General features: G+C 38.4%; 1 protein-coding gene across 8 annotated transcripts in view; it reads right to left on the minus strand.

The window, feature by feature from the left end:
• Positions 1-25296, minus strand: part of enox2 (ecto-NOX disulfide-thiol exchanger 2) — a 260770-nt gene that overhangs the window by 98273 nt on the left and 137201 nt on the right. For 7 of the 8 annotated variants that reach the window (XM_084429442.1, XM_084429439.1, XM_084429438.1 and 4 more), the window contains one exon: positions 24359-24502. In XM_084429442.1, coding sequence (XP_084285568.1) covers positions 24359-24502 — 144 coding nt within the window. Of the gene's footprint in view, positions 1-22170; positions 22257-24358; positions 24503-25296 lie in introns of those variants that run through there. The other variant, XM_084429444.1, reaches the window with a different exon arrangement.

The raw sequence follows: 25296 nt of genomic DNA on the forward strand, positions 1-25296 counted from the left end.
TCAGAAATGTAACGGCCCACACCGTAATCGCCAACTTCCAAGGCATTTAGCAGTTGATTGTTGAAAATGCGGAAGATCAAGCCAATCAACCAGAACCAACTTTGGAAGCACGACTTGAGCAGAAGGTTTCACAGTGTTAAGTAGCATTGCTCTCTCAGGTTCAGGAAGCTGTCCTCTGTAAAATGTGAAACTTTCGGGTTGTACTGCTCATTTACTCGCAGTTAATTAGCATTTTGGGAGAACAGCAAGGGTCACTTAACAAATCATTACTGAAAACAATCAAAGTGGCGATAGCTACTGATAAAAAAAAAAAAAGTGGCAAAATAAGGTGATTAAATGTGAAATAGAACAGTAACACAAGCAAAGATGAGCATATTCAACACAAGGAAGCACTGGATGCAAGATAGGGACTAGAAGAAAAAAGGCATTATTGTTCTTGTGATTGTTTTCGGCAGTATGTTGGCATGTTCCTTGGAGAAAAACGCACTGCCTTAATTAGTTTTTTTTTCTTCTCATTTTGAAGTTGCACCTGTCAGGGGGTAGAGGAGGATCCCTCCAACTTTGCACTTGTAACAAATGTCAACACATTTCTGAAGCTTCTAATTAGAGCACCTGCTTCCTGTCTTGACACAAGATTTCTTCCACTCATTTGACAGCACAGGAATTTAATAAAACAAACATCCTCATGCCAAGAGCCATCAAATCTTGGTTGCACTAAATTAAGCCACCATTTAAAGTGTATATAGCAGCAATTTGGGTTGACAGTAAGTGTTAATATGGAAATTAGGTCATTCCATGTTCAATTAACTTTTCAGTTTAATTTAGAATTGGCCTTGGTTTAAATCCCTTCAGAGAACACGCCCTCCTCCCATCATGCTTTTTAAAGACATATCGCTTAAAACTAAAGGAAGAAAAAAAACGGAGCAACACCATAAATTTTGCCAAATAATAGCAGATAATATAATAATAGAAAATAGCATATCTTCTCTGTTGGGTAGGAATCTCCACATTTCCTCTTTTTTTCATAATTCATTACTCTTGGTGACCCTTTACATCTGTCTGTGGGCTTTGCAAACATTTAACCAGAGGAAAGTATTAAAAAGAGCTTGTGACTGAAGTGGCACATGCAGTTTGGACCGTCTGTGCATGTTTGCAATGCGAGGGTAAATTAAGAATGGGTTATTTGAATAACTACAGCATTTCTTTACTCAAGAAACACTATGTGTGTGTATATAAAATGTTATATAATATATAATGTTTTATGTATTTGAAGAGCAGAGAAGAGCATTTGTTGTGAGTCATGGCAAATAATGTCTTAGATAGCCCGTATGAAACACTTGGTCTTTAATAACAAGAGATTTTGGCCAAATGACAGAAAATAACCGAGCGCCCAGATAGCTACAGTGAACTTTATAACTGACGAAAACGTAATGCGATGCACTTATTGCCTCAGATGTGGCCATTCTAATGACAGACAAAACATGTACAGTGGCGAGAAGTATTTGATACACTGCCAATTTTGCAGGTTTTCCCACTTACAAAGCATGTAGAAGTCTATAATTTTTATCATAGGTACTCTTCAACTGTGAGAGATGGAAAAATCCAGAAAATCACATTGTATGATTTTTAAGTAATTAATTTGCATTTTATTGCATGACTTAAGTATTTGATCACCTACCAACCAGTAAGAATTCCGGCTCTCACAGACCTGTTAGTTTTTCTTTAAGAAGCCCTCCTGTTCTCCACTCATTACCTGTATTAACTGCACCTGTTTGAACTTGTTACCTGAACAAATACTTGTTCTCCCCACTGTATGTCCGAAATGTTCCAAAATCCGTTGGTCAAAAACCTTGTAGCTTATTTTTTGTAAACTATTAATAATATAATGACATATGCAAGTGTCTGACCATATATAAAGCCACAATATATATATGGGTCAATGACGTGACGGGTCATTTTTTTGTCCAAAGGCCTTAATAATAAAAAAAAAAAACAAATATATAACATCCAAAGTATGTAAGGTAGTACAACTTGATCTCTTTTACTGAATCCAAAAGGTTTTAATTAAATTTTACTACATACAAAGGTATTTTAAAGATTTTGAAGTGTCAAAAGGTCATTCGGTAAAACCGATATAGTAAATATTTAAATGGAATAATATTGTTTTTAATAACTAAAGGAACTACAATAACACAAATATAAAGCAGATAAGGCTCTCTTTTTTTTTTACATTTCCCCTTTTCTCCTTTCCCTGTGCAATGTTTTACTTGAATATGTTGGAGTGTTTAGAGTAGTCCAATAAATGATTACATTTATGAGATCAGTGATCATTTTATTTAATATTTCTTCTGTGGTACACACTATATACTATCTCAACATCAATGTCAAATCAGTTTTTAACTTTCAAATCAGTGGTTAAACCGAATGACTTTTTTGGTGACAAATTTTTTCCATCTTGTAAAAAAATTACAAAAAACAGTGTTAATTGATTGTACAAACCACAAAATCTTATTGTTAACACATAAACTAAAAAATGGTTTCAAATTTAGTTATATCTCCATTCTATTTTTTTACACTTTCAAAAACCTTATTCGTCAATGACCCATAAAAAAAACCCATCCAATTTCTTGAAAAATAGCATTTTTGGAGATATGATATCCCTACCTGACAGTGAAAATATGCTACTTTAAGATATTAAGATGAAATATGGGGCCATGGAGAACAAAAAACCAATACGGCTACATATTAAATCACCAGAGAGCTGATGTCATTTAAGACAAGAGCACTATATGACCCAACATGGTCTCCGGGGAAAGCAGGTCTACAGACTTCCTGCCGCAGTACTTGCCCTGCTGCCCACTGATGCACATCTCAAGACCTCAACTGCAGAGAAGCTCAATTCAGACAATTCCCATGCTGTTCATCTTTCTGTTCACACAGTCTCTGTCATCACTCTCACATGGGCACTACCCCTAGATATGCCTGCGTCAGCCTTGAAACATTCCAGCCAAATCCCAGCTGGCAGATTCGGATACAGATAGAAAGAAAGCAATTCTGTCCAGAAAAAAAAAAAAAAAACATTTTGCTGCAACTTGAAAAAAATCACCTGAGAATCAGAGAAGAATACATGTGGCTGTACGGTCATGCCATGTTAGAGATTCAGTGACGTGCCAGGCAGGAAGACGGCGAGCGGTCATGGTTTATTAGCTCTCGTTCACAGAGTGAATCCCACATGCTGAAAACACGCGTGATGAAAGAGCAGATCCATTAAGCTGGATTGGTTTAATGTGGCGGGCGAGATGTTTTGATGGAAATGCATTGTGTTGGAGCGAATGGGTGTTCCCTGCTCCATTACGCCACTGTAACTGTTTGCAGGAGACAAATGTACACATTCTCCACAACAACAAGGCTTTCGTGAATAATGTTATCCTGACAGAAGATGATTCATACAGCGGATGTACTGACAGGACTTCCCACAATGACTTGAGAAGGAAATAAACCCACACAGGCAGGTGCAGTCGTCGGGCAGAGAAAAGATGGAAAGTGATGATAAATTGAGGCTGATCTATTTAAAAAATAAAATAAGCCTGTGGAACATCTGAAGGAAATGAAACCGAAAAACACACAGACAAAAGAAATTGGATGCAAAAATACCTTTTAAACTGAGTGTGCTGCCTGAAAAGCATCAGGGAGAAAGAGTGTGCGTGTGTGAGAGAGAGAGAGAGAAACACAACAAGAGCCACTATTACTGTGAAAAATGGAAAGGCTTGGTTTGAAAAGAAGACAAAATAGGAAAATACTGTAGCTACTGAAGAGCGGCAGAATAAGTCCTATTCTTTCATCTTTTTAATGATGAAAAATGATGAGTAAAGGTCAGCGCTGAAAGCTTATTATCTTGTTACATGAAAACAACAGCAATCTGTTACAGCACCCATTACAACTAATTTCAGAGAGCGACTTTGATTCCGGCTGCTGATTGGACAATGCAGATATCTGGAAGTAACCCCATCCTCCAAAAGAAAACAAACCAAACTAGATTTTTTTTTTTTTTTTTTTTTTTTTTACATTTTCTGAAGAAAATGTGCACAATCAAATGTGAGAGTGATTCAGACAAGATGACGGAACTGTCACTATAGCTCACATTTGTTTTTATGTCTTGTGATGATTAACAGTTATGCATGTATTGAACACTGTTGTTGTGAATTTTGATTAAAAAGTGTTGCCAAAGTGACTTAAAAAAGATAGAGAGATTCTGATGCTCTTGGAAGTGTCAGAAAGGAATCACTAAATGTGATTGTTTTTTAGCATATAAAAGTGTTTTAAAGAATTTAATTAAACTATAGCTGCTGCATAATTGACTAACTATTATCGAAAATTAAAGTTGTAACCTTTTTCTTAAAAAAAAAAAGATATAAAAGATACCGTTTTCTAAAAACAAAAAATACACAAATTTTATAAAATCTCTAATAATAATTATTAAAATGTACCTTTACAATCACAGTAATAAATTATATTTTAAAATACAATAATTGTAAATTGTAATAATAGTTCAGAACTTTACTGTTTACTGTCTTTACTGTATTTTGGATCAAATAAATGCCGTCTTGGTGAGTCTAAAAGACAACTTTCAAAACCATAATAAATAAATAAATGACATTTTTTACAGACCCCTACCTTTTGAACATTGTTTAAAACATTAAATGTACACTGATAAATAAATAAATTGTTTAATTAATGTTTAATTTGTGGTGGGTCAAGTACAGAAGGGCCAGTAGAAAATATTCTTGTTATTGAGCCCTGCATGTTGAATGTTCTTCTTATGTGCTACAGAAGAAACAAATGCATTCAGGTTTGGAAAGACACGAGGGTGAGTAAATAATGACAGAATTTGCATGCTTATGTGAACTTTCTCCAAAAATGAGCCCAAAGTCTAGAGTAAATTAGAGTAAAGTTTTTGCGCTGAGCTGAATGTAGCAGTGAGTTACCCTTCAAGACAGAAAATCTATGCTGGTATTTGAAAGTCTTTAGCCTTTAGTCGAGCATAAGCTCCGTGCTTGTTATCAATATCAAGTTATCAGGAGTTCTAAAGGTTGCTCCTTATGCTGACCAAAATATCCGTTTGCCAATCTCACACTGTGTGTATCGTGAAGTCCAAGCATGCCAGTGTTTGAGAAGCCCTGGTGATGATGGAAGGAAACGTGTCCACATCCAGGTTCCAGCAGCTTGTTCTATCGACTGATGTTGTGAAGCTGGCATTATCGCAGTCTGAGAGCTGCTGCCACCAGGATCTTATCAAGGGCAGCCAATTATAAAGGAAAGGAGGTGAGCTGCGTTAAGGAAATGTCAGCAAGTCCGTAAACTCCAGCTCATCTTATCTGTCCTCAAGAGCCACGTGTCTCCTTCGTCTCCGTCACCACACAGACCGAACCCTTTTTGTCAGAGAGAAGTCCCTTTGAAAACCCAGAATCAAAGACAAATCAGTGCAATTAGTGACAAAACCCCTGTGCATGATGTTCTGATTTATTAAACGGGAAGATGTTTAATAAATGATAAAGTGGTGCCTCTGGCTGCTGTTTGGCCCAAAGATGCATGCCCTTTTACAGGACAAGAAGAGAGGAAGATCACTTTAGTTCTCTCAGTCCCCATCAAGCAGCTGAGATGAGGGACGTCTCAGCACGCTATCCGTCCATCAGCGCTGGAGTCAATGATCCGATTCGTCACCGTGGACAGAGAGCGTTCCAGGAGCCGGAGGATGCGGTGACAAACACTCATTAGTGTGTGCTAATGGTCTGCCCGGCTGAGTTAGAGGATATCTGCACACGAGGGGAAGGCGTAAAAGTGTAGATGCAGATAGCAGCGGCTCTGTCTGTGAATGACAACCCGCTCTTGCGAGAGCTATCGAGCATGTGCCTTTGCAATGATGGGGCTTTTGACGCAGAGATCGGTCAAGAGGCTGTCAGAGGCAATGGGCTCAGACCTACTTCTGCCACATCACTTAACATTAAGAGTGACTGAGACACGTCGCAACCCCGTCTGACATTCCGCACTCTCCAGCCACTCAACGGGCTCGCAGAGATAAATGCATGAAGCGTTTCCCGCAGAAAAGGAAGAGTCAAGCTTTTTCCGTCCGTCTGATATTGAGGAACGGAGCCAAGCGATGCTCATATCAGAGTCACGTGATGAGACTGGCAGACAGCCTGAGAGAGAGACAGTGATTCTTAAAATACAGAAGGACAGCGAGATTATTGACATGTCTACAATCACCCATCTTCCCCGGGCATGACAGGTTTTCGGGCCCATCTCTGTGACTTACTGACAGACTGTCATCTAATGGGAAGCTAAAATCTAAGAAGTGAATAAAGACAGAATGGAATTTGGGAGCTTCCTAACTTGCACATACAACTATCTCATCTTCTAAAAAAAAGAAAAATTTGAGCCGCAAAGACAATATATAAAATTCGATATTATTATTATTATTAATTATTACCCCATACTTTTGAATGGTGGTGTAAAAACTGTTTTCAAGATTGATATCAGCATTAGAATGATTTCTGAAGAATCATGTGACACTGAAAACTGGAGTAATGCATGTATTAATATTTAAAATAATATATAATTATTCCACACTTTTGATTCGGTAGAGTACTTGTCGACTGTTATAAATGATGAACACGTTTCTTAGGCCTTGACTGCTGAAATAGACATTTTAGGATTCCAGTAAAGATTATAATTCCAAAGTTATGAATATACACAACACTTCTTGAGCAGAGAACTTGAAGTTGACAAATTATCATTTTTTTCCTTGAGTGAGAGACAAGAGAAAAATCTGTTTTGAGTAGCACTTGACCAGTATGTTTACATGTCTTTTCAAAGAATCACGTCCCTTTTGTGGCACACAAATCCCGCCTGGGACACATTGAAGGTTGAATCGTAGACCTCTGAAAGGCGGGAAAGAAAAGGAAATTGTAATACTTGAATGCCTGAGGGACTGAACAGGCACAAAGGTTGGAATGCTAAAAGAGATGCTGTCATGCCACTGCTATGGCAACATCATGTTCAAAGAGAACCGCTGTGCTCTTTAATGGTGTTAGATACACTGTATCTTTTCTTTGATCCTGTCAAGAATGCAAGTGCATTCGTGGCTTTACTGGCTATAAAAATCACCCAGTGAACAATAGGGATTCATGTTATGACATCATTCAGGAGATATAGCGATATCCCAAAAATAAAATAGACTCTTATAAAGTATGAACTGCCGTCATCTCAAACCCTGACACCCACACACAGGGAATGATATATTCACTGACACAGGGTGCAGCAGGGGTGTCAGAAGTACTGTTACTTTGGTACCAACTAATAATAAAATAATTCTTCAGTATAAGTTTTACTGACTCTATTCATTCAATGCAAGAATGCAGTCTGACTGACAGACGTATACTGACTCTATCTATCTATCTATCTATCTATCTATCTATCTATCTATCTATCTATCTATCTATCCATCTATCCATCTATCCATCCATCCATCCATCCATCCATCCATCCATCCGACTGTTTGAGGAGCTCATTATTCATTCTGAGCATCACTGTAGAACCCATTACTGCTCAAATATTCATTAAACCCCATGAAGATAAATTCATCCTAAACAAAAGGGGTGAGGCAGTATGTAGTGATGCCCCAGACAGAAGCAGGCACACAGTGTTTACAATGGATCGCAATTTACATTACAATGTTCCCACTACTATCAGCAACGACGAGTTCTGCCCGACACACAACACAGAGCATAATCGCACACACAAATTCCATTAAAGCATCTCATGCTGTTTTATTTATCTGCAGAATGATTCAGAGAGACACAAAACAGAGTACTAGGATATGGGACAGTGAGAGCAGACGTGAGAGACGGGGAGGTGTGGCCTTAGAGGAAAAAATTCCTAGACAAACGCATCAAGGACGAAACTTCCAAGCGGATGGATGGTGAGCAGGAGGAGAGAAACACAACTACGAAAATATGGGTAGATATCCCATATGTCTGGGCACAAACAACACCTCTTGTGACATGAATCATTAAAGGGAAGCCTGGAAATAGACTCTGAAGTTGGGAAGGTCAGACAGGGTGTCTGAGATCCTACATTCAAAAACTGCTCCGAGCTGATGGGGTCTGTGGCCCCACCCAGAGATCGTGCACAATCATTGACAAAGACTGTACATCTGGCTGAAGGTGAACCACAGTGCAGCTGCCAATTAAAACTAACGAGAGCTGGAGTGTGACACATTTGTCATGATCATCTGAAAGGATGAGCAAGAGCTGGGATATAATGGTCTCATCATGGCTATGTAAACCATTCCCATGGGAAATAAACAGCAGATCTCCTTTACGACACAGACACAACTGTATTCAACTGATCCAGGCCTCCAGCTGCCATGTGTGGCTTATCCCACACTTCACCACTGATCCCAACCCAAAACAGCACAATCCAATAGATCCTGAGATTTGGTCACAGAAGCCTTTTTCTCTAACAACTAATCCATGCTCTAGAAACATGATTTAAAAAACCAAATTAAGAGTGTTGTGATAATACTTCAATGTTCTGCCTCAGTGTTTCTACCATAGTGATCAATAAGCATTTTCAGAGACCTTAATTAAATGTTGGTGTGCCTGGGGTGCTTCAACTAGCTTTTTAACCAGGTTCACAATGGGTGAGGATCTGCATCGTAGCTTCAACGTGCACTATCCAATAGTCACTTGGAAGAAGCGAACAACTATTTGACTAGTCACAGCCTCATTTACTAAAATGACACATATAACTGCAAGCAGCAGGTGCTTTGAGAGCTTTAAATGCACATGCACAAAGTAAGATGGCGGCCATGTTTTTGTAAGAAATGTAAATATCCTTCTGCAAAGTGATGGCACCTTGGACAAAGACACTGTATACCAATTTTCAAAACTACACAAAAATATATCTGAACTACAACAAAAATGACGTAAAATTACATTACGTGTATTACATAATATTGAAAATTTTACAAACCACCTGCTGTGAACGGAAAATGTCTGGATCACAATAACACTAGAATGTGCAGGGACATTATCCCTATACAATATTTATAATCCTGATGCATACCAAACACAAAGTTTGCACAACCTTTATCAAATTCTTATGAACTGTGGTTGTTCACTTTACATCCCGATCAAACAGTCCCTTTCTGTTTAAGTGGATGGTTCCTTGCTAGTAACAGCTAAAAGTAAAACACACTTCATGCATTTCAGCATTTTACTGTAAATATATATTGCACCAATGCAGGGGAATACAACAACGCAGCACATAGGCCTACTTATTGAATGAATTGCTAGTGAGGAATGTTGTGGGGGACACATGTGCAACAAGCTGAGCGCAGCGTTGTGGGATAGCAGACAGGAAGACACACATTAATGAGCATGAGCACTGAAGACTGAGGCTGGCAGCGAAGGGTGATTCGTTGTTTCCTGCTCGATGTGTCTGTGAGTGGGAAAAGGATGATTCCTCACAGGTGAAAGTCTAGTAGCTGACAGCCTGCGTGAGGTGTCTGCCCGGTGTGGGTCAACGGCGACGCTCGGTAAAGCTCTGACAGGAAGAGGAAGGCAATCCGAGCTTGCAATTCACCTGTCCAAAGCGGGGCCCACATGTGACAGCAGCAATTGAGAAAGTGACCGAACAGTTGAACCCCTGCATCCAGGCCCATCAGTCTGCAGCCACTGAGACTCACTCCTGAGAAATGCTCTGAGAAGGAGGGCATCTGGAAAATGGGGTAATGAGTTTGCTCTGGTCCAGGACACCTAGCAGAAAGCAGCCTGCAGAAACATGCTATTTCACAGCAGCGTCTCAGAATCTATAAAGAAGCTAATATGGAAGCCAACCTGCCAGTGTATCTCAGTACACATGCATAAAAATTAAATACTTGGGAGGCAAAACAGCAATCTCATGGTAATGCAAAAAAAATAAAAAAATAATCACACTCAGAGATTCTGCCAGACACACAGTGATAAAAGGACATTAAAGCACTACATGTTAGCACAAGCGTTCTAATTCCTAACCGGTGGCAATCACGGTTCTAGATGAGAATCTGTTCGCCAGCTGTACCGAACGATTATTTAATATGTATGCGGAGGCCTGAAGCTGCGTGCTGATGAGACGACGACTCACGTCTGGATATGCAATGATGACTGATGCAAATGGAATAATCCCTCACTAGGCAAGAGATGAGGCACAAACATTACAGATGAGGATGACATTTACCATTTGCTCAGCTGTACAATTCACTCCCACAGATCATTGAATCTGTTAAAGAAAAAGAGAGTGCGAGAAAACACATCGCCTCTGCCACATCAGAGGTGAGCGGTTTGAAAATGAACACTGTGTTTTTATTGGCTTGTTGTGAGAGTGCTCTTTTCACAACTTTGGCTTCAGCAGAATACTTCTCATGTTTCTGGAAAGCATAAAAAGTTTCTCTTTACTCATTTAAAAAATAAAATAAAAAATGTATATGCACATTGGAGGCTGTGGCCTCGAGGTTAAGATATTGAGCATTAGTGCTCACATGCGAAACATGGGTTTAAATACTATATTGTACTGTATTGACAGAGCTTTCATAAACTGATCCGGTTCTGACTTAAAGTCGATTGGGTGTAACAATACACTCGTGTCATGATTAGGTTCGAAACATGATACTAATCTTACAATACCAAACTCTGACAATATTTTGAACAAAATGAAACTAGAGTTGAAATGGCACATTGGCATGCATGGCATGCACTAAAAAATAAATGAAACTTTCATAACTATTTGTGTCCTAATTTCTGAACATGCAAGAGATAAACTGGTGAGCTTTTATTTTGACGGAAACTACAGTCAAGCTTTTATTTTGGCAGAAACAAGTTTACAAAACCGTCTCATGAAATGCTGTAATCTTTAACAATGGAAATGTAAAAATAATGCGTAACTGTATTCCCAAATGCATGCTAAACACAGCACATGCACAGATCACTGCAAGTTCTATACATTCACTGTGAACCGGTATTGAGAATCGAACCCACAGAGCTGATCACATGCTGATCACATAAGTGAAGTGTTCACTTCTTTGCGCAGCGCAAACAGACAGTCTTTTGATAATGACACAAAGCCTTTGTGCTTTCGATTTTAGTCTGTTTGATAGCAATGGTGCAAAACACGACATAAAATACCTTTTATGTTATTATGAAAAGCTTAAATATATTTCCGGGCTGCCACAGTCTAGTTAACGAATGGGAAGCACTGAAATCTATTTGTGGCGGTCAATGCTGAACCGCCACAAATAAATCAATGTATGGGCAACACTGATTCTGCTCAGCTAAAAATACAGAATTATGTTAGACACATATGCTTGCACTCGGTCCCTGACTACATACATTTAAATATTGTATTTTATTAAATAAATGTATTTTGTTTTTAATGTATTAATAATAATAATAATGATTAAAAGTGGAATCTTAAGTGTATGACCTGGGTTTACCATATTTTAATGGATCATCAAAATGAAGATTGATTAAGGATCGATATTGGTTTCTTAAAATTAAGATCGATTAAACTGATGAATCAATATTGTCAGCCCAGCCCTATCAAATACAAAGTTGATATGCACTAATCCCCTCTTCTATCATTTCCTGTCCTCTATACTTTTGCTATCAATAAAATGTCAACCACCCCCAATTCAAATGGAGAAATCTAGTGAAAAACTGGATGCAGGAGTAATTGACACTAGCGTCACTGGACATCCGCATCAATAAATCCAGCCTTGACACTCATATCCCAAAGTCTGCATACGGACATGCTTCAAATCCATAGTAAACCCAGCAGGCTTGTTAATCAACTCTAGTTTAAGCACACTTGAGGTCTGCTCGACTGACACACATATTGAAAAGTTAAGGGTTCACATCCTGAGAGGCTCACTAAGGAACAGAAACCTGTTCAGATCACTGCATGCAATTGATAAAACTAACTTTTATAAATGTGGTCTCCAATTAGACTTTATTGGATGCTTGGTGGTGGGGCGGGCTACCAGAAACAAGAGTGGTGAGTGCCTGTGGATATTCTTGCTTTTGGGAATCAAATGATCTGCAATTTCCACCAGTTTAATAGGAAGTCCTCACTGTACATTGACTAAGGCCATTGAAACCCATCATCCTATCAGAGAGAGGCGTTCTAATGGACTTCTGATACCATCACAGAGAAGTGGAAGAGCTGCCGCTGTCCCTGCACACTTAATGAATAGTATTAGGACAAAACGGCAGCTTAACAACTTCAATAGGGAACAGCCAGTTAAATCTGATCGCCGCAATTTCTATCTATAAAAGACCTACAAAAGCCAGAGGGTTTGCGGTCACGGTCTGGCAGCTCAATCTCTCTCTTCTTTTTCTCAGGCTCAGGTCAAAAATGGTCTTTTCAATTCTCTAACAAATGAATGCAGCAGCATTTAAAGAAAAATAACATTCTTCTATGTAACATATTTCGATAATCTACTTTAGACAATCTACTAATTTGACTTCATCTGACTTTGCAACTACAGTACATGTCAACTACCAGTCATCATACTCTACTCTTAATATCTCCTAACACTTAACTTGAAGTGCCCCAATAGACATTCTACAGACTGTGAGTAACTATATCTCAACATATTCTACTAAACCTAACCCAACAGTTTACTAATTGCCTGATGATAGTGGACATGTAGTTGACATGTAGTTGCATATTAATGATATTTAGTAGTCATGTAGTTTCAAATTTACTTATAGTTAGTAGAATGTCTAAACAGGTATATTGAAATAGTGTAACATTTTTTTTTTTAAATATGTGAGTGTTGCTTAGCAATGCACCATTGTCCATTTTGGTGTGGTATACCCAATTTTCAAGATCCAATCAATTCCTATTGGCACTTTTTCTAGTTGATATCCTTTTTTACTAAAAAATATGATGTAAAATGAGTTGCAAACAACATAATATTTGCCATTTCAATGCATGAAGGGCTTGGCAGACAACTGAGACAGTTATTGTAGACTACAGGGAGGCTTTTCGAGCCTGTCTAGTAAAGAGTGTTCTCAAATGATTTGTTCACAAAACATTTGAAAAATCTCTAAAAACACCACAGGCATTTTTGCAGCTCATTCTCACCAAGAAGCAAACCAATAGCTGGTTCTCACCAAAGATCAAAACAGTGACAAAAAACACAGAGTATTCTCATAGCTCAAATCCTCCATAACCAAAATTAAAGGAAAAGGAAAGTTTCAATTCTACCATTATTAAGACACTTTTATGTTGTTCTACAACGGCATTTTCTTTCTTCAGTAGAATATAATACTTCAGTTTGTGCAGAGTGCTTTTTCTTAATGTGAGCTGGGGTGCCAAAAATGATAAAAAAAGCACCAAAAAAAAGTGGTGAAAAAGTTACTCAAGCCATATGATAGCTTTATGTGGTGAACAGACAAAAGGTTTGTTGCTATTTGCTGAAAGTCTTTCCCTCAACTGAAGCTCTAAAATCACATTTACAACATTAAAACATGGAGTGTCAAGATGTATCACAAAAGGTTTGACATCAATGATGTGAAATGTCTTTGGTTCTCATTTGTCTTATCACTGACATCAAATCTTGCAAAAATCGGTAATACTTTACAATAAGACTCCATTTGTTAACATTAGGGAACTGAATTAGTTAACATGAACTAACAATGATAATACTTCAAGACTGTGATGATCTTAATGTTAATAACAACATTTACTCATACATTATTAAAAATCTAAAGTTCTATCTGTTATATTATTTAATGGACCCGAGCTAACATAAACATTCAATGAACAGTTGCATTTTAATTAACTAATGTTAAATAAGATGAATAAATACTGCAACAAATGTACTGCTTAATGCATTAATTGCCGACTAACTAATGGGACCTTATTCTAAAGTATTACCCATGAATCATCATGACACTCCATATTTTCAACATTGTTGCCAAGAAAAAATAACTCTCATGTTGCTTTTTTGTTAATGAGTTAATGTGAGAACTGAATTTTATGATCATACCCACAGAATGATGTACAGTATAAGAAACATGCCTGTGATTAATTGTATAAAGTGCACACCCTACACAACAGAAAACAAGAAACTCTTTAAATGGTGATGTCCTACTGGACGGAGAAAGAGAAAGATAAAAAAAAAAAAAAGCATTTAGTTCGGTCAGACATTACTTATTGGGCTTCCTCAGATCACACACACACACACACACACACACACATATTCAAGAACATCTAGATGGGTTATCTTACCCTGCGAGAGGATGAAAACCTGAGAATCAAAGAACAGAAGAGTGGGAGCCAGAAAGAGATAGAAGGAGTCTCATTAAAGTACCATTGATGAAAGCGCCTGAAACGCAAGTATAGCGCGGCAAAAGAGGGGAGACAAGGATAAAAGGAAGTCCCATATGATCTAGACATCAGGCGTAACTTCTGGAAGACAGATGGTGAAGTTGAAGTTTATTCTGATACTCCCGCACATACAGCGATACAACGATGTATAGTCACATACTACTTGCCGATAGGAGTATTGATACAGCTGCAAGTGCGCAGCAGTGGACCACGCTTAATTTTAATACAAGAAAAGCTTTTCAAACGGAGTGGAAATATGCTGAAATGACTAGAACAGGGTTTAATCTGGCCCTCAGAAGAACATAACTGGGGTTGCCTGATATCAAGGGACGTAATCCTCCAATCAAAGAGCTTCACACTTGTGTTTTACTTATTTTTCTCTACTTGGCAACCATGTGCACACGCTCTGTCTCCACTGTGGATAAAATCGCTGGCTTTCCTTAAACTAGCGATCTTCAGTTCAATATTACATTCACAGAAGAAGTGTGAAACATCAAGTCTGTGTTCATTTATAGGCCTCGGGGAGAGAGAGAGAGAGAGAGAGAGAGAGAGAGATTGTGCATGTATGAATTACCTCAGTCCGTGCCGCGTTTCTCTATGAACAGTGAAGCAGTGAGTATCATTGCTTCAAAAACAGTGATGTTACCAACTCCTTGCTGAGAAAGATGATGGAGCTCTTCAGTGGTCAAGCTATTTTACTGATAAAAAAAATGTATGGCCGTGTTGAGAAGTTTCTGTGTGAGTGACTGTCTGAACGTGTGTGCGTGAGCTGCAGTGAAGAAAGCGTATTAGTTTAGAATGTTTCTAATTTTTCTTAAATGTAGAGAGCATGTTAATTTGTGCAGCAATGTAAAGATAATTTTATTAATATATTAGAATGAGTACATTATTATTCATGTGCTTAAAAAAACAGAAGAAAACAATCAGAATATTGTACCAGGTGGGGAGTGCCCAATGTTAACATGAAATCTTTGCCATTACCAATATTGTTATACAGGGCTACAGAGGCCCTTCATAATGGAAAGGGCAACTGCTTACTCTTACTCTAATGGCCCTATAGAAATTAGAATGCAGTGTTTAATAAACAGCTGTTATACTACATTCTGCTGAGGTGAAATTTAGTGCAGACCCGTATCGTGATATATAGCGTATCGTGGCCTCTGTATCGGGATGCCTGACTTTGTTGTCGATTCACAGCCCTATACGGCAGACTGCTGAGTGCTGGAAAACACCACACTAGGGGTGTCCCCGACTATGGATTTTCATAGTCGAATCAGAATCGCCAAGTCTTGCCTATAGTCGACTAATAGTCGAATCATGTGTATGATTTAACTTTAACATGACTTTAACATTTCAAAGCCGCGATGTACAGAAAATCACACAAAGATATAGAAAAAATGTATAAAAACATTTTGGATCAATAAAACTAAGAAATAACATAAATAACTCCAGAAATGCCACACTGCAGACAAGATTTGCATTTCACATGCAAATCAAATTAAATCGGCTAAATTACCTGTGTAAGTACAGCACAACATCAATGCACCGAAAAAAATAAACAGTTAATTTACAAAATTAAATTAGAACAGAATATACCTTTCTGATAAATAAAAATACTAAACGAAATAAATCAGAATCAAGTCACAAGATGAGGAGCAAATGTGTGCAAAATGCCTAAAGTGCAGGGGAACATATATTCAAAACACAAGCCACAAATAGTTAGATTAAATAACCCTGACAGATCAATAAATAAAATGAAAATAAAGAAATTATTAAAATAACGATAGTAGCCAGAATTTTCTACTTTGTCTTTTTAACTGCAGAAACAACAATAAATGCTAAACTGGAGGCAGTCTTTTTAGCTAAAAATGTTCACAGCATCCAAAAATCAAATTAGACCCGGCTGAAAAGTTTTGAAATCACTTGTAGCCTACCTGATCGAGAGAACAAATCCAGTCTTTCACTCTGTCTGTGTCCGTTGGAGTCTTTTCAAATTGTGCGTGCGGATAAAATACATTCTAAAACAGGTAACGTGAAAAACGTTTAACGACTTAATCTCCTAAAATAGTTAAATTAAAATATGAAAACGCTTTACTATAGGAGGAACGCATTGCGTTCATATTCTGGTTTTCCTGATGCTAAATCCAGCCTTGGAGAATATCCTTTCTGATGGTGTACATCCACACTTTAGATTTTCTTGTCCCAGACATTGTTAAAGATTTAAATCCTTGCCGCCGAGACGCTCCTCTGTCGGTCACGGATTGAAAGTGAAACTTAAATCTGTCACGGGGTGTTATTCACGCACGTTAAAAAATATTTATTAAAAGCTTATTTCTTTGCACATTTTTATATACAGCATTATCATAATAGGCTGAATATTAACGTATTGGCAGAAAACCGGTAGTTCTATGTGAAATCAGACATTGAGCGCCCTCATATAGCCAAAGTGGCATGATCCTCATAACACCTCTGCGAAGATTCGACCGTGAGATCGGTAGTCGAATCAGGCTCCTCCTATCGAAGCATCGAATCTTCAACTATTCGGGGTCACCCCTACACCACACATTACTGATTTACATGCAAAAAAATTATTTGAGTATCAACACTATTGTCATGACTGTGCTAAAAGTCCTACAGTATCCAAAAAAACCTACATGAAGTATTTTCATAAAGCAGCGGAGACTTCACTTCTGATGAGCTTCCACAACTACTTGACTCCTGGCCTTAAATGATGATTTAAAGTCAACATTCAACAGAACATATAGGGCCATGTGGAAAAAGTGGACGGAATCACAGAGTTAAAAAAGGAATTTACTGTATAAAAGTAACAGAATTTGGCACAATTTGGATGAATAAACAGAAAACATTGGTTTTACACTTAATCAAATCACAATAAGGATTAGTGCATATGAAAATTAAACCGAAAAAAAGTCTCGTGTGATGCTCATAGTGTTTTCAGCATCTGCCATCTCACGCAACATGAACTTCATCTCCAGAGCTGCTCTGAGAGTCACTTCACAATCATTCAACTTTTTCATTGAATAAAATCAAATACACTTTACTGCAAGGTCTTCACTACAACCCATCAAAATAAACGTTTAGTTTAATTTGAAATTATGATAAATATATTACTATAGTACAGTGTAATGAACTTCTCAAAGTAATAGCCTAATAATAATGATAATAGTAATAGGGGATAATATGGATTTCATAGTGCCCTAAACGTGAAAGAATATGGCAGGACTTGATTTTATCCTTTGAGAAGACTGGATCATGGAAAGTGGGCGTTATGGAGGCAAAACAAGATGGAAAGCATCTTATACCATTACGATTTGTTTTATTTTATTTTTACATTGTTTGTTATTTGCTCTAATTGCAGCAACCCTATATTAGATTTACGTGAACCAGCATACTTACAGCATTAGCTACCGGCAAGACGTCACAAATCAGACGTACACATAAGCGCGTATACATCCCAACACAGACAGAAATGAGGCGGAAAGGGCAGCGGTGATTGATGTCCCAAGACCCCCTGAGGTATACCGACAGAAAACTTTTCACAGCTTGTTATGTAGATTCAATCATTCACTTCTTTCATGTGGCACGCTGAACAGAGACAGCTGAGAGCAGAGTCCTCGTCACCACAGGGTGGGATTCCTTCAAACACACAGCCTTTCATCACGTCCCAATCACATCGCTACGTAAACAAGCCAAAAAACACACACACACACACACAGAAAAAGAAGTGACAGAAGTGTTTGAGATCAATACAGACGCTCCCTGCGGGGAAACGGTTTGAGAGGGAGGGTGTGAGCTTCAGGAACGAGACTGATTGATTGAATTGCCGTCAGCGCGAGCCGCAGCACGAGCGCCTGAACGTTTAGCTCATTCATCAGCGAGGACTCATCTCAACTGTCACAAGATCTTGGAGAAGTCACAGACACAATGCCACACAAGCTTCCCGCTGCCTGATACCTGATTGTGACCTTTAAGGCCATAATACCAAAATCAACAGTAATACGATACATCTATAAATATAGAAAACCGATGTAAAGTTTTGTTTCTCTTTCATCTAAAGATGTCCAAATACTTGCAGGGTCACACACAGGACAAGACCTAAGAGAAATAATGTGAGGGAGTGGAGGTCAACAGTGGTGCTGTGCTTCCAGTACTGTGGAATATCTCTCGTTAAACCAACTACACGAGCATCCACACACACACACCCCCGCACAAGCACTCAGACAGCCCAGCCTCTTCACACACCACCTCATTTATCAGTAAAACTGGAGACACAGAGATATGTCCTCATCGGGGATTGTGTGTGTATTGTAGTTCCTACCACATGGATCACACACACATGCCCACAAACTGAAGCAATGAGCCAGACGGGGCTGCCAACCTTTGCCGAGTGCTTCTCCCACACACATTGCTTACTGTATTGCTGCCTCCCTTGTCTTTTGTCTCAATCGTGTTAGGGTGAGAGGCAACTGCCTCATCTGCACCTCCCCTCCTCAACGCCAATCAATAGTGTTTCACGGCGCACTTCTCAAGCACCACTTACTGCAGTCTAATGGTGCCGAAGGGTTACAGCAAAGCAGCGTGACTCACTGCATATATCATGGCACTTGCTACATCCTCAAACATAAAAATAAAAACATCTGCTGGCTGATATCACCTCTGATTTATGCGTCCACAGCAGCTGGCTTACAGAAAATACTGTGGGATGCAAAAGCCAAATTTTGGCCATTTTTCCTAAAATGATCTCAGAGGCCAACATGCAAATCTTGTAGTCAAAATATCCCAGTTCACCAAAGCCACAGCCAAGCAGTTAGCATATATGCTCTGATGTAGGAGTGGGTGATAAGCAAACATTTATTTAGCAATTTAAAAGGTATTCAAAAGGTAGGCCTGTCACATTAAGAATTTGTTTTAACCCTTATGCACATTGCAATAAAACAAAACAAACAAAAGAAGCGACATCCTTCTCTGTATTGTTCCATAAAATTACCTCAGTACCTGAACCACCCACCCACACACCCACACAACACACACCTCTCTCATCCCTGCTATTTCCATTGTTAACCAACCCACACTACATGAATTAAAAAGAATTGATAATTAGAATCAGATTTTTCTGTGAAAAATTGCTTAACTGGCTCACACTCTTTCACTTCTGAAGTTAGCACTGCTTATACAAGTGTGTTTGTGTAAGTGTGAATGTGTGAGCACCACACAACACCTGACAACATCATGACAATAGTGTCTCCACCAGCAGCAAGACACAAATAAACCTCTGCATCTGGCAGCAATCCTCAGCTATAAGCCAGTTCCTCAGGTCCCTTGGCGATTAATAGACTCGATGTCAGTGTATTCAACCTGCACCACATATTGTTGCACATACAATAATTCCACTGAAATATGAAGGCAATGTCTTCCCATGATTCATTAAGACACAAAACCATTGTGGCATGTCATTAGCAATTCTGAAAAGAGAACCAATTGCTACACAGTGTTGGCGTATTACCCAATACCCACTGATATATTTCAGAGGTAAGTAGTTCGAATAGTTCAAAACAGAGGTAGCATTAGGTTATTATTTTGATGCAGCCCTCTGTGGTAATGTATGCATTCTGTTGTTGTGCAATTTAAGAGAAAAACTACTATCCCAAGGCTGTTAAAAAATAATAATAAGTTAAAGTGTAAGCCATTTATGAGGCAAAAAAGCTTCACGGCTAAAACAAAGACAAAGAAATTAAAGCAAAAGTGAGAAAGACAGGGTTAAAAAGAAAAGAAAAGAAGGTTTAAAAATAAACTGGGTGTGTTTTGTAACACAGAAACAAGTTCTGAATGAAATAATTAGAGACCTCATTTTCGCCACCAATTGGGTGATTTGGATTTAGGCTGTTTCCATTCATTTCGCTATTATTTCTTTAAATGGGTCACTAAACAGTTAAATTACATGGTGCTCACCTACAAACGAGTGGGTAGAACAGTCAGCACACTTTTTATACTGATTTTAAGCTGTAAAAAAAGGTGTGTATTCACAGTATAGAAACAAATTAAACTACGTATATCACGAAACAGTTGCTAAAGGATTATTGGAGTAGCCTACATTTAACAAAAAAAAAACTATTTCAGTCTTTCTACTTCAAAACCAAAACCAATGTGTCACTTGTTTCATTGATTTCATTTGTGAAATATCATTTGAGAAATTAAAAGTAGCTAAAAGCAGCGAGTAGCTCCCGGTTAAAGCGACAGAGAGTTCAGGTTGAGCTGTAAACAACCTGCCAACTGTCCTGTGCAATATTGGAGATTCTCACCCACTCGCTCTCTGCAGTGCATCCGTTATCCGGTAACATCAACACCAGTGGGGCGGGTGGAGGAGGGCTGGGTTGGTCGTCTAATGGAGTGCCAGCGCTAATGAGATGAATCTATCCATTATAATGCTTTAACGAGAGTAAATCTGCATGGCTGGTAATTAGTCCACACCCCTGCATTAGCTCCACTCCTTGGAGGAGCGACTCTGTCTTGTGCTGCCAGAGGACATCAGAGCGGCTGAATGCATTATGCACCAGATGCTGTGAATTTTCATCATTTAGATGCGTTTCCATCAGGGAGCGGATTGATCAGGCACGGTCACGGCGGATAAGAGCACGGCATAATGACAGGCCGGGAAGGAAAACTGCTGGCGTTGTTCAAAAAGAAACCCCATTAAGCAGCTCCCAGTTGCTAAGCAGACACGTACGGCACAACTATTTAGAGCGGCTGTGAAGCGATGGAAGATTGTAAGATTGTAAGATTCGAGACAACAGTCTCATGACTCAGCAAGCATAATCAAGGGCTTAACAAATCAGACAGGTGCTAATTGCACTGTGCAACTGAGAAGCAAACTGCAGACATCCCACTGAGTGAGCCAATATTAGCTTTGTGCTTACTACAAATGTCTTGTTTTTGGTCTTTTGGTGCTTTTATTTAAATGTGATTAGAAAGAGTAATAAAAGGATGCGATCAGGGAATGTTGTGAGCATAAGCATCATTCTGTTCAGCCACGACTCCAACATGCTACAGTGTTACGTTTTTAGTCTTTTGCCACTTTTATTTAGAGGAGGTTTAGAGAGAGTAATAAGAGGACCAATATCGAGAGAATGTTGCGAGTCAGATTAGAACTCATATTGTCTGCATGAACACCTGTTCATGACCTGTTAAGCCACGGCTCCAACATCCAGTGTCCTATTTTAAGTCTTTTTCCACTTTTATTGAGTAGAATAGAGCACCTTTCTGTTAAGCTAAGGCTCTGACATTCCACAGTGTCCTATTTATAGTCTTTTGACACTTTTATTTAAAGGAGAGTAGAGAGAGTAATAAATGAGTAAGGCGAAAGATCAGGGAATATTGCAAGGCAGATTAGAACCTTTTATTTTCTGCATGAGGACCTTACCTTTTTGTTAGTAGTCTTTTGTCACTTATTTAGAAGAGAGAAAGAGAGAGAGAGAGAGAGAGAGAGAGAGAGAGAGAGAGAGAAAGAGAGAGAGAGAGTAAGGGGCAGCAGAGCAGAAAGGAAATGTTTAGAAGGCAAGACGAAATGTCAGATTCAAACCCACGTCGTCTGAAAGAGCACCACAGCTCACTGCTAAGTCACAGCACTGACATACTACACAATCTTAAAAGCCCTTCTTCAGCCTCAGCAGAACAATAAAACATGTATTTTTTTTTCTATTATTGTCTGAAACCCATTACCTCCATTGACTTCCATTTCAGCAGCCGGACTCTGGAGTGTTTAAATATTCGGTGTATGGTGAACACAGCTCATCTAAGCCATTCTCAAATGACGTCCTTGCACTAAAGAAAAAAAAAAGTGTTCTGAAATGGGCAGATTAGATTAGCGCTAGAAAGCTTTGATCTAAAGCTCTCTGGCTAGCTTTGATCTGCACAAGCAGCTCTTCACCATGACCAGAACACAATATGAGCCCATTTCACTTCCATTTGTATCAATTCTATGGGCATATACGACGATGAGAAGCTCTGCTCACCGTCACTTGCTGTCATTTATCCCTAATCAGAGTCACTTCAAGTCATGAATGGCGGCACTGTTCCTGAGGCAAAAATGACCATCAAGGGCCAGGAGATCAGAGCAGCAGACTTCAAATGGAAATTATATTTACATAGAACAGCATGTGTAGAAACACATGATGGCTGAAATTTACAATTATCAAATGACTTATAGACTCTAAAAGGGGCAATTGGTAATTTCTGAAAAACGCTGTTGAAAGTGGATCAGACTGAGCACCACAACAAACTTGTAGCCAATCAGCAGTAGGGGGCGAATACACTCATGATGAGAGAAGAGAGAGAGTGAGCAAGGGGAAGATTTGAAGAAAGACTGTAGAAAGAGAGATGAGTGAAGGCGTTTTTACACTGGGCATGGTTGCTTTCACATTAGCAAGTTTTCATGCGAACTGTGCCCCGTTCTGAAGTGTGAAAACGCCCTGAAAGACATTACAAAAGAAAAAAGGTCAGAGGAATCCCACTGGAAAAAGAAGGGTTATGATCAGGCAAGAACTTTAGGACCCATATTAGTATTAGAAAAGCTTTCCAACGCTAAAGAGACATAAGCAGGAAGGCCTGAAAAGGACGCAGAGGTTGCGTTGTTTCTGTTTCATATGGTAGTAACATTGGGTTTGGTTTGTTTCACAGAACAAGATATGTTGTTGTTGTAATGTTAGCTATAGTAACAGGAGGGTTTTGAGTGTCATTGCTAGCAACCAACTCTTGTTTGTATATACTCATGTGTAATTTTTTTGTTCTTCCTTGTTGTCCATTCGTCATCTTCACTTCGCTTAGCATTATTTTGCTACGCTTCAGCTATGATAAAGAGACATCCACTCTTGCATTGCATGTTCATGAATCTTGGGCACGGAGCAATGAAGGGTCTGTTTGTTTGGTTTGATTTTTAAAAAGCAGCAGTGCTTCTCAGATATTGCTTGCTGCACCTTTAAGCAGAAAGTTGCACGTTCAATGCACATCTATGATCCATGTCCATCATTATTTTGGCCCTCAGCAAGGCGTCGAACTCCAGAATGCTCCATGGGATTTATCCTTATAAGAAATTTACAGTGGTGTTTTACTGCAAAAAAGTGAATACCAAGAGGCACGCATTGCATTGTATCTTAAAATGCTAAATGGGAATAAGACTGCCTAATTAACATGAACAATTCATCTGATCCAATTAAGTCTCCTTGACAACCAGAAACATAAAGTAGTCTTTCATAGATCCATTTCTTTCAGCTAATCAATCACAATTCAATTAATTAGTATGCCATTAACATTAATATGAATATGAATGGGTTCTCCTTCATTTGAGTCAACCTGTGTCAGAAAGGTTTGTAAAATTCCCTGGGCGTTACTTTTTCAAGTGTTATTTTGAAGGTCATCAGCAGCAGACAGAGTCTCTCTTCATGATTGGCATATATCCAGCGGCTCCCTGACTTTCCTTTGCATTTTGAAAATCCAGACTGCAAGGTGATAGTCATAATTATGACAAGATACAAGCAGAAATCCTTGAAACTCTTCCATAGAAATAAGAAATGCTTGTTTATTTGGTCACCGGTTGTATTAAGTGTTGTTTTCCATGCATATTTTAATTACATTTTTATTTTATTAACCTCATAAATGGCTAATTATGATATCAAAGCGATTATAAAAGTGGAAATATCCTGAGGTTACTTTTCTGATGTTTTAATGAAGGCGATAAATTGAAGTGAACATCTCACAGAATGCAGAAGACCTCCAGGCATTCACCTCCCACACTCAAAGGTCAAGGAAAGAGCAACAGCAGAAATAACGATGTGAATGTAATTAACGACTGTAGGGCTTGATGAGTGTGAATGAGCGTGGTCTGAGGCCGAGAGGAATTCATTAAACGTACCTGGAGGAAGGTTGGGTCTCTTCCTCTTTTTGCTGTTTTCTGTTCCGTTTTCCAGAGGACAGTCAGAAAGCAGAGGACCATTGGAGCTGTTGAATTGCAATGGTTCGTTGTTCGTGGCAGGGTCGAAGGGCAGCGGATTCAGACCTGTGGAGGGAAAGAACAGAAAACTTGGTAAGTTTGCATGGCCACCATTAGTCTCACATAGCTAGTCTAAGGTCTGGTTTGTGGAGCAACTTCAGTAAGAGGCTGCCTGACCGAAATCTATCATGACCATGTTTTTTTTTTTTTTTGTTTAACGAGTACAGAGGTATATACAGTAGATGAATTTTTAAAGACAGGTCGGAAATCATGTGATTAATCACAGTAATTACATTCTACTGACAGCTCTAGTTTTTAACATTATGAAACATTATGAAGGTTTATACATTATTACTCTAATAGCAAGAGAGAAAATAGATACACAGTCAACTGAATACAAACAAAATATTATGTAGAAAATATCAAGATAATTTGCTTTGACCTATATAATTTTGGAAACAAATTTATAATGTGACACTACCGTAATAAGTACAATACCGTTTGGGATTGGTAAAATATATGGGGTTGGTAAGATTATGATATGTATATGTATATGTATATGTATATATTCATACAGTTTCATATTTTTAATTATTTGAATTTATGCTGCTTTAGTATTCAAGAAACATTTCTTATTTTTATCAATGTTGGAAACAGTTGTACTGCTTACTATTTTCATGGAAACCATGGAACCATTTCATGGCAAAAAATAAATTAAAAAAATCAGAATTTTCAGAGAACTTCAAGAGAACAGCATTTATTGAAAACAAATTGTAACATGAACAACAAAGTTCAAAAGTAAAAAAACAAAACAAAAAAAACTCTTGTATTCTAATCTAATAAAATATGACTAGTTCTTC

This window comes from Rutilus rutilus (assembly GCF_951802725.1).
Source record: "Rutilus rutilus genome assembly, chromosome: 14".
Lineage (NCBI taxonomy): Eukaryota > Metazoa > Chordata > Actinopteri > Cypriniformes > Leuciscidae > Rutilus > Rutilus rutilus.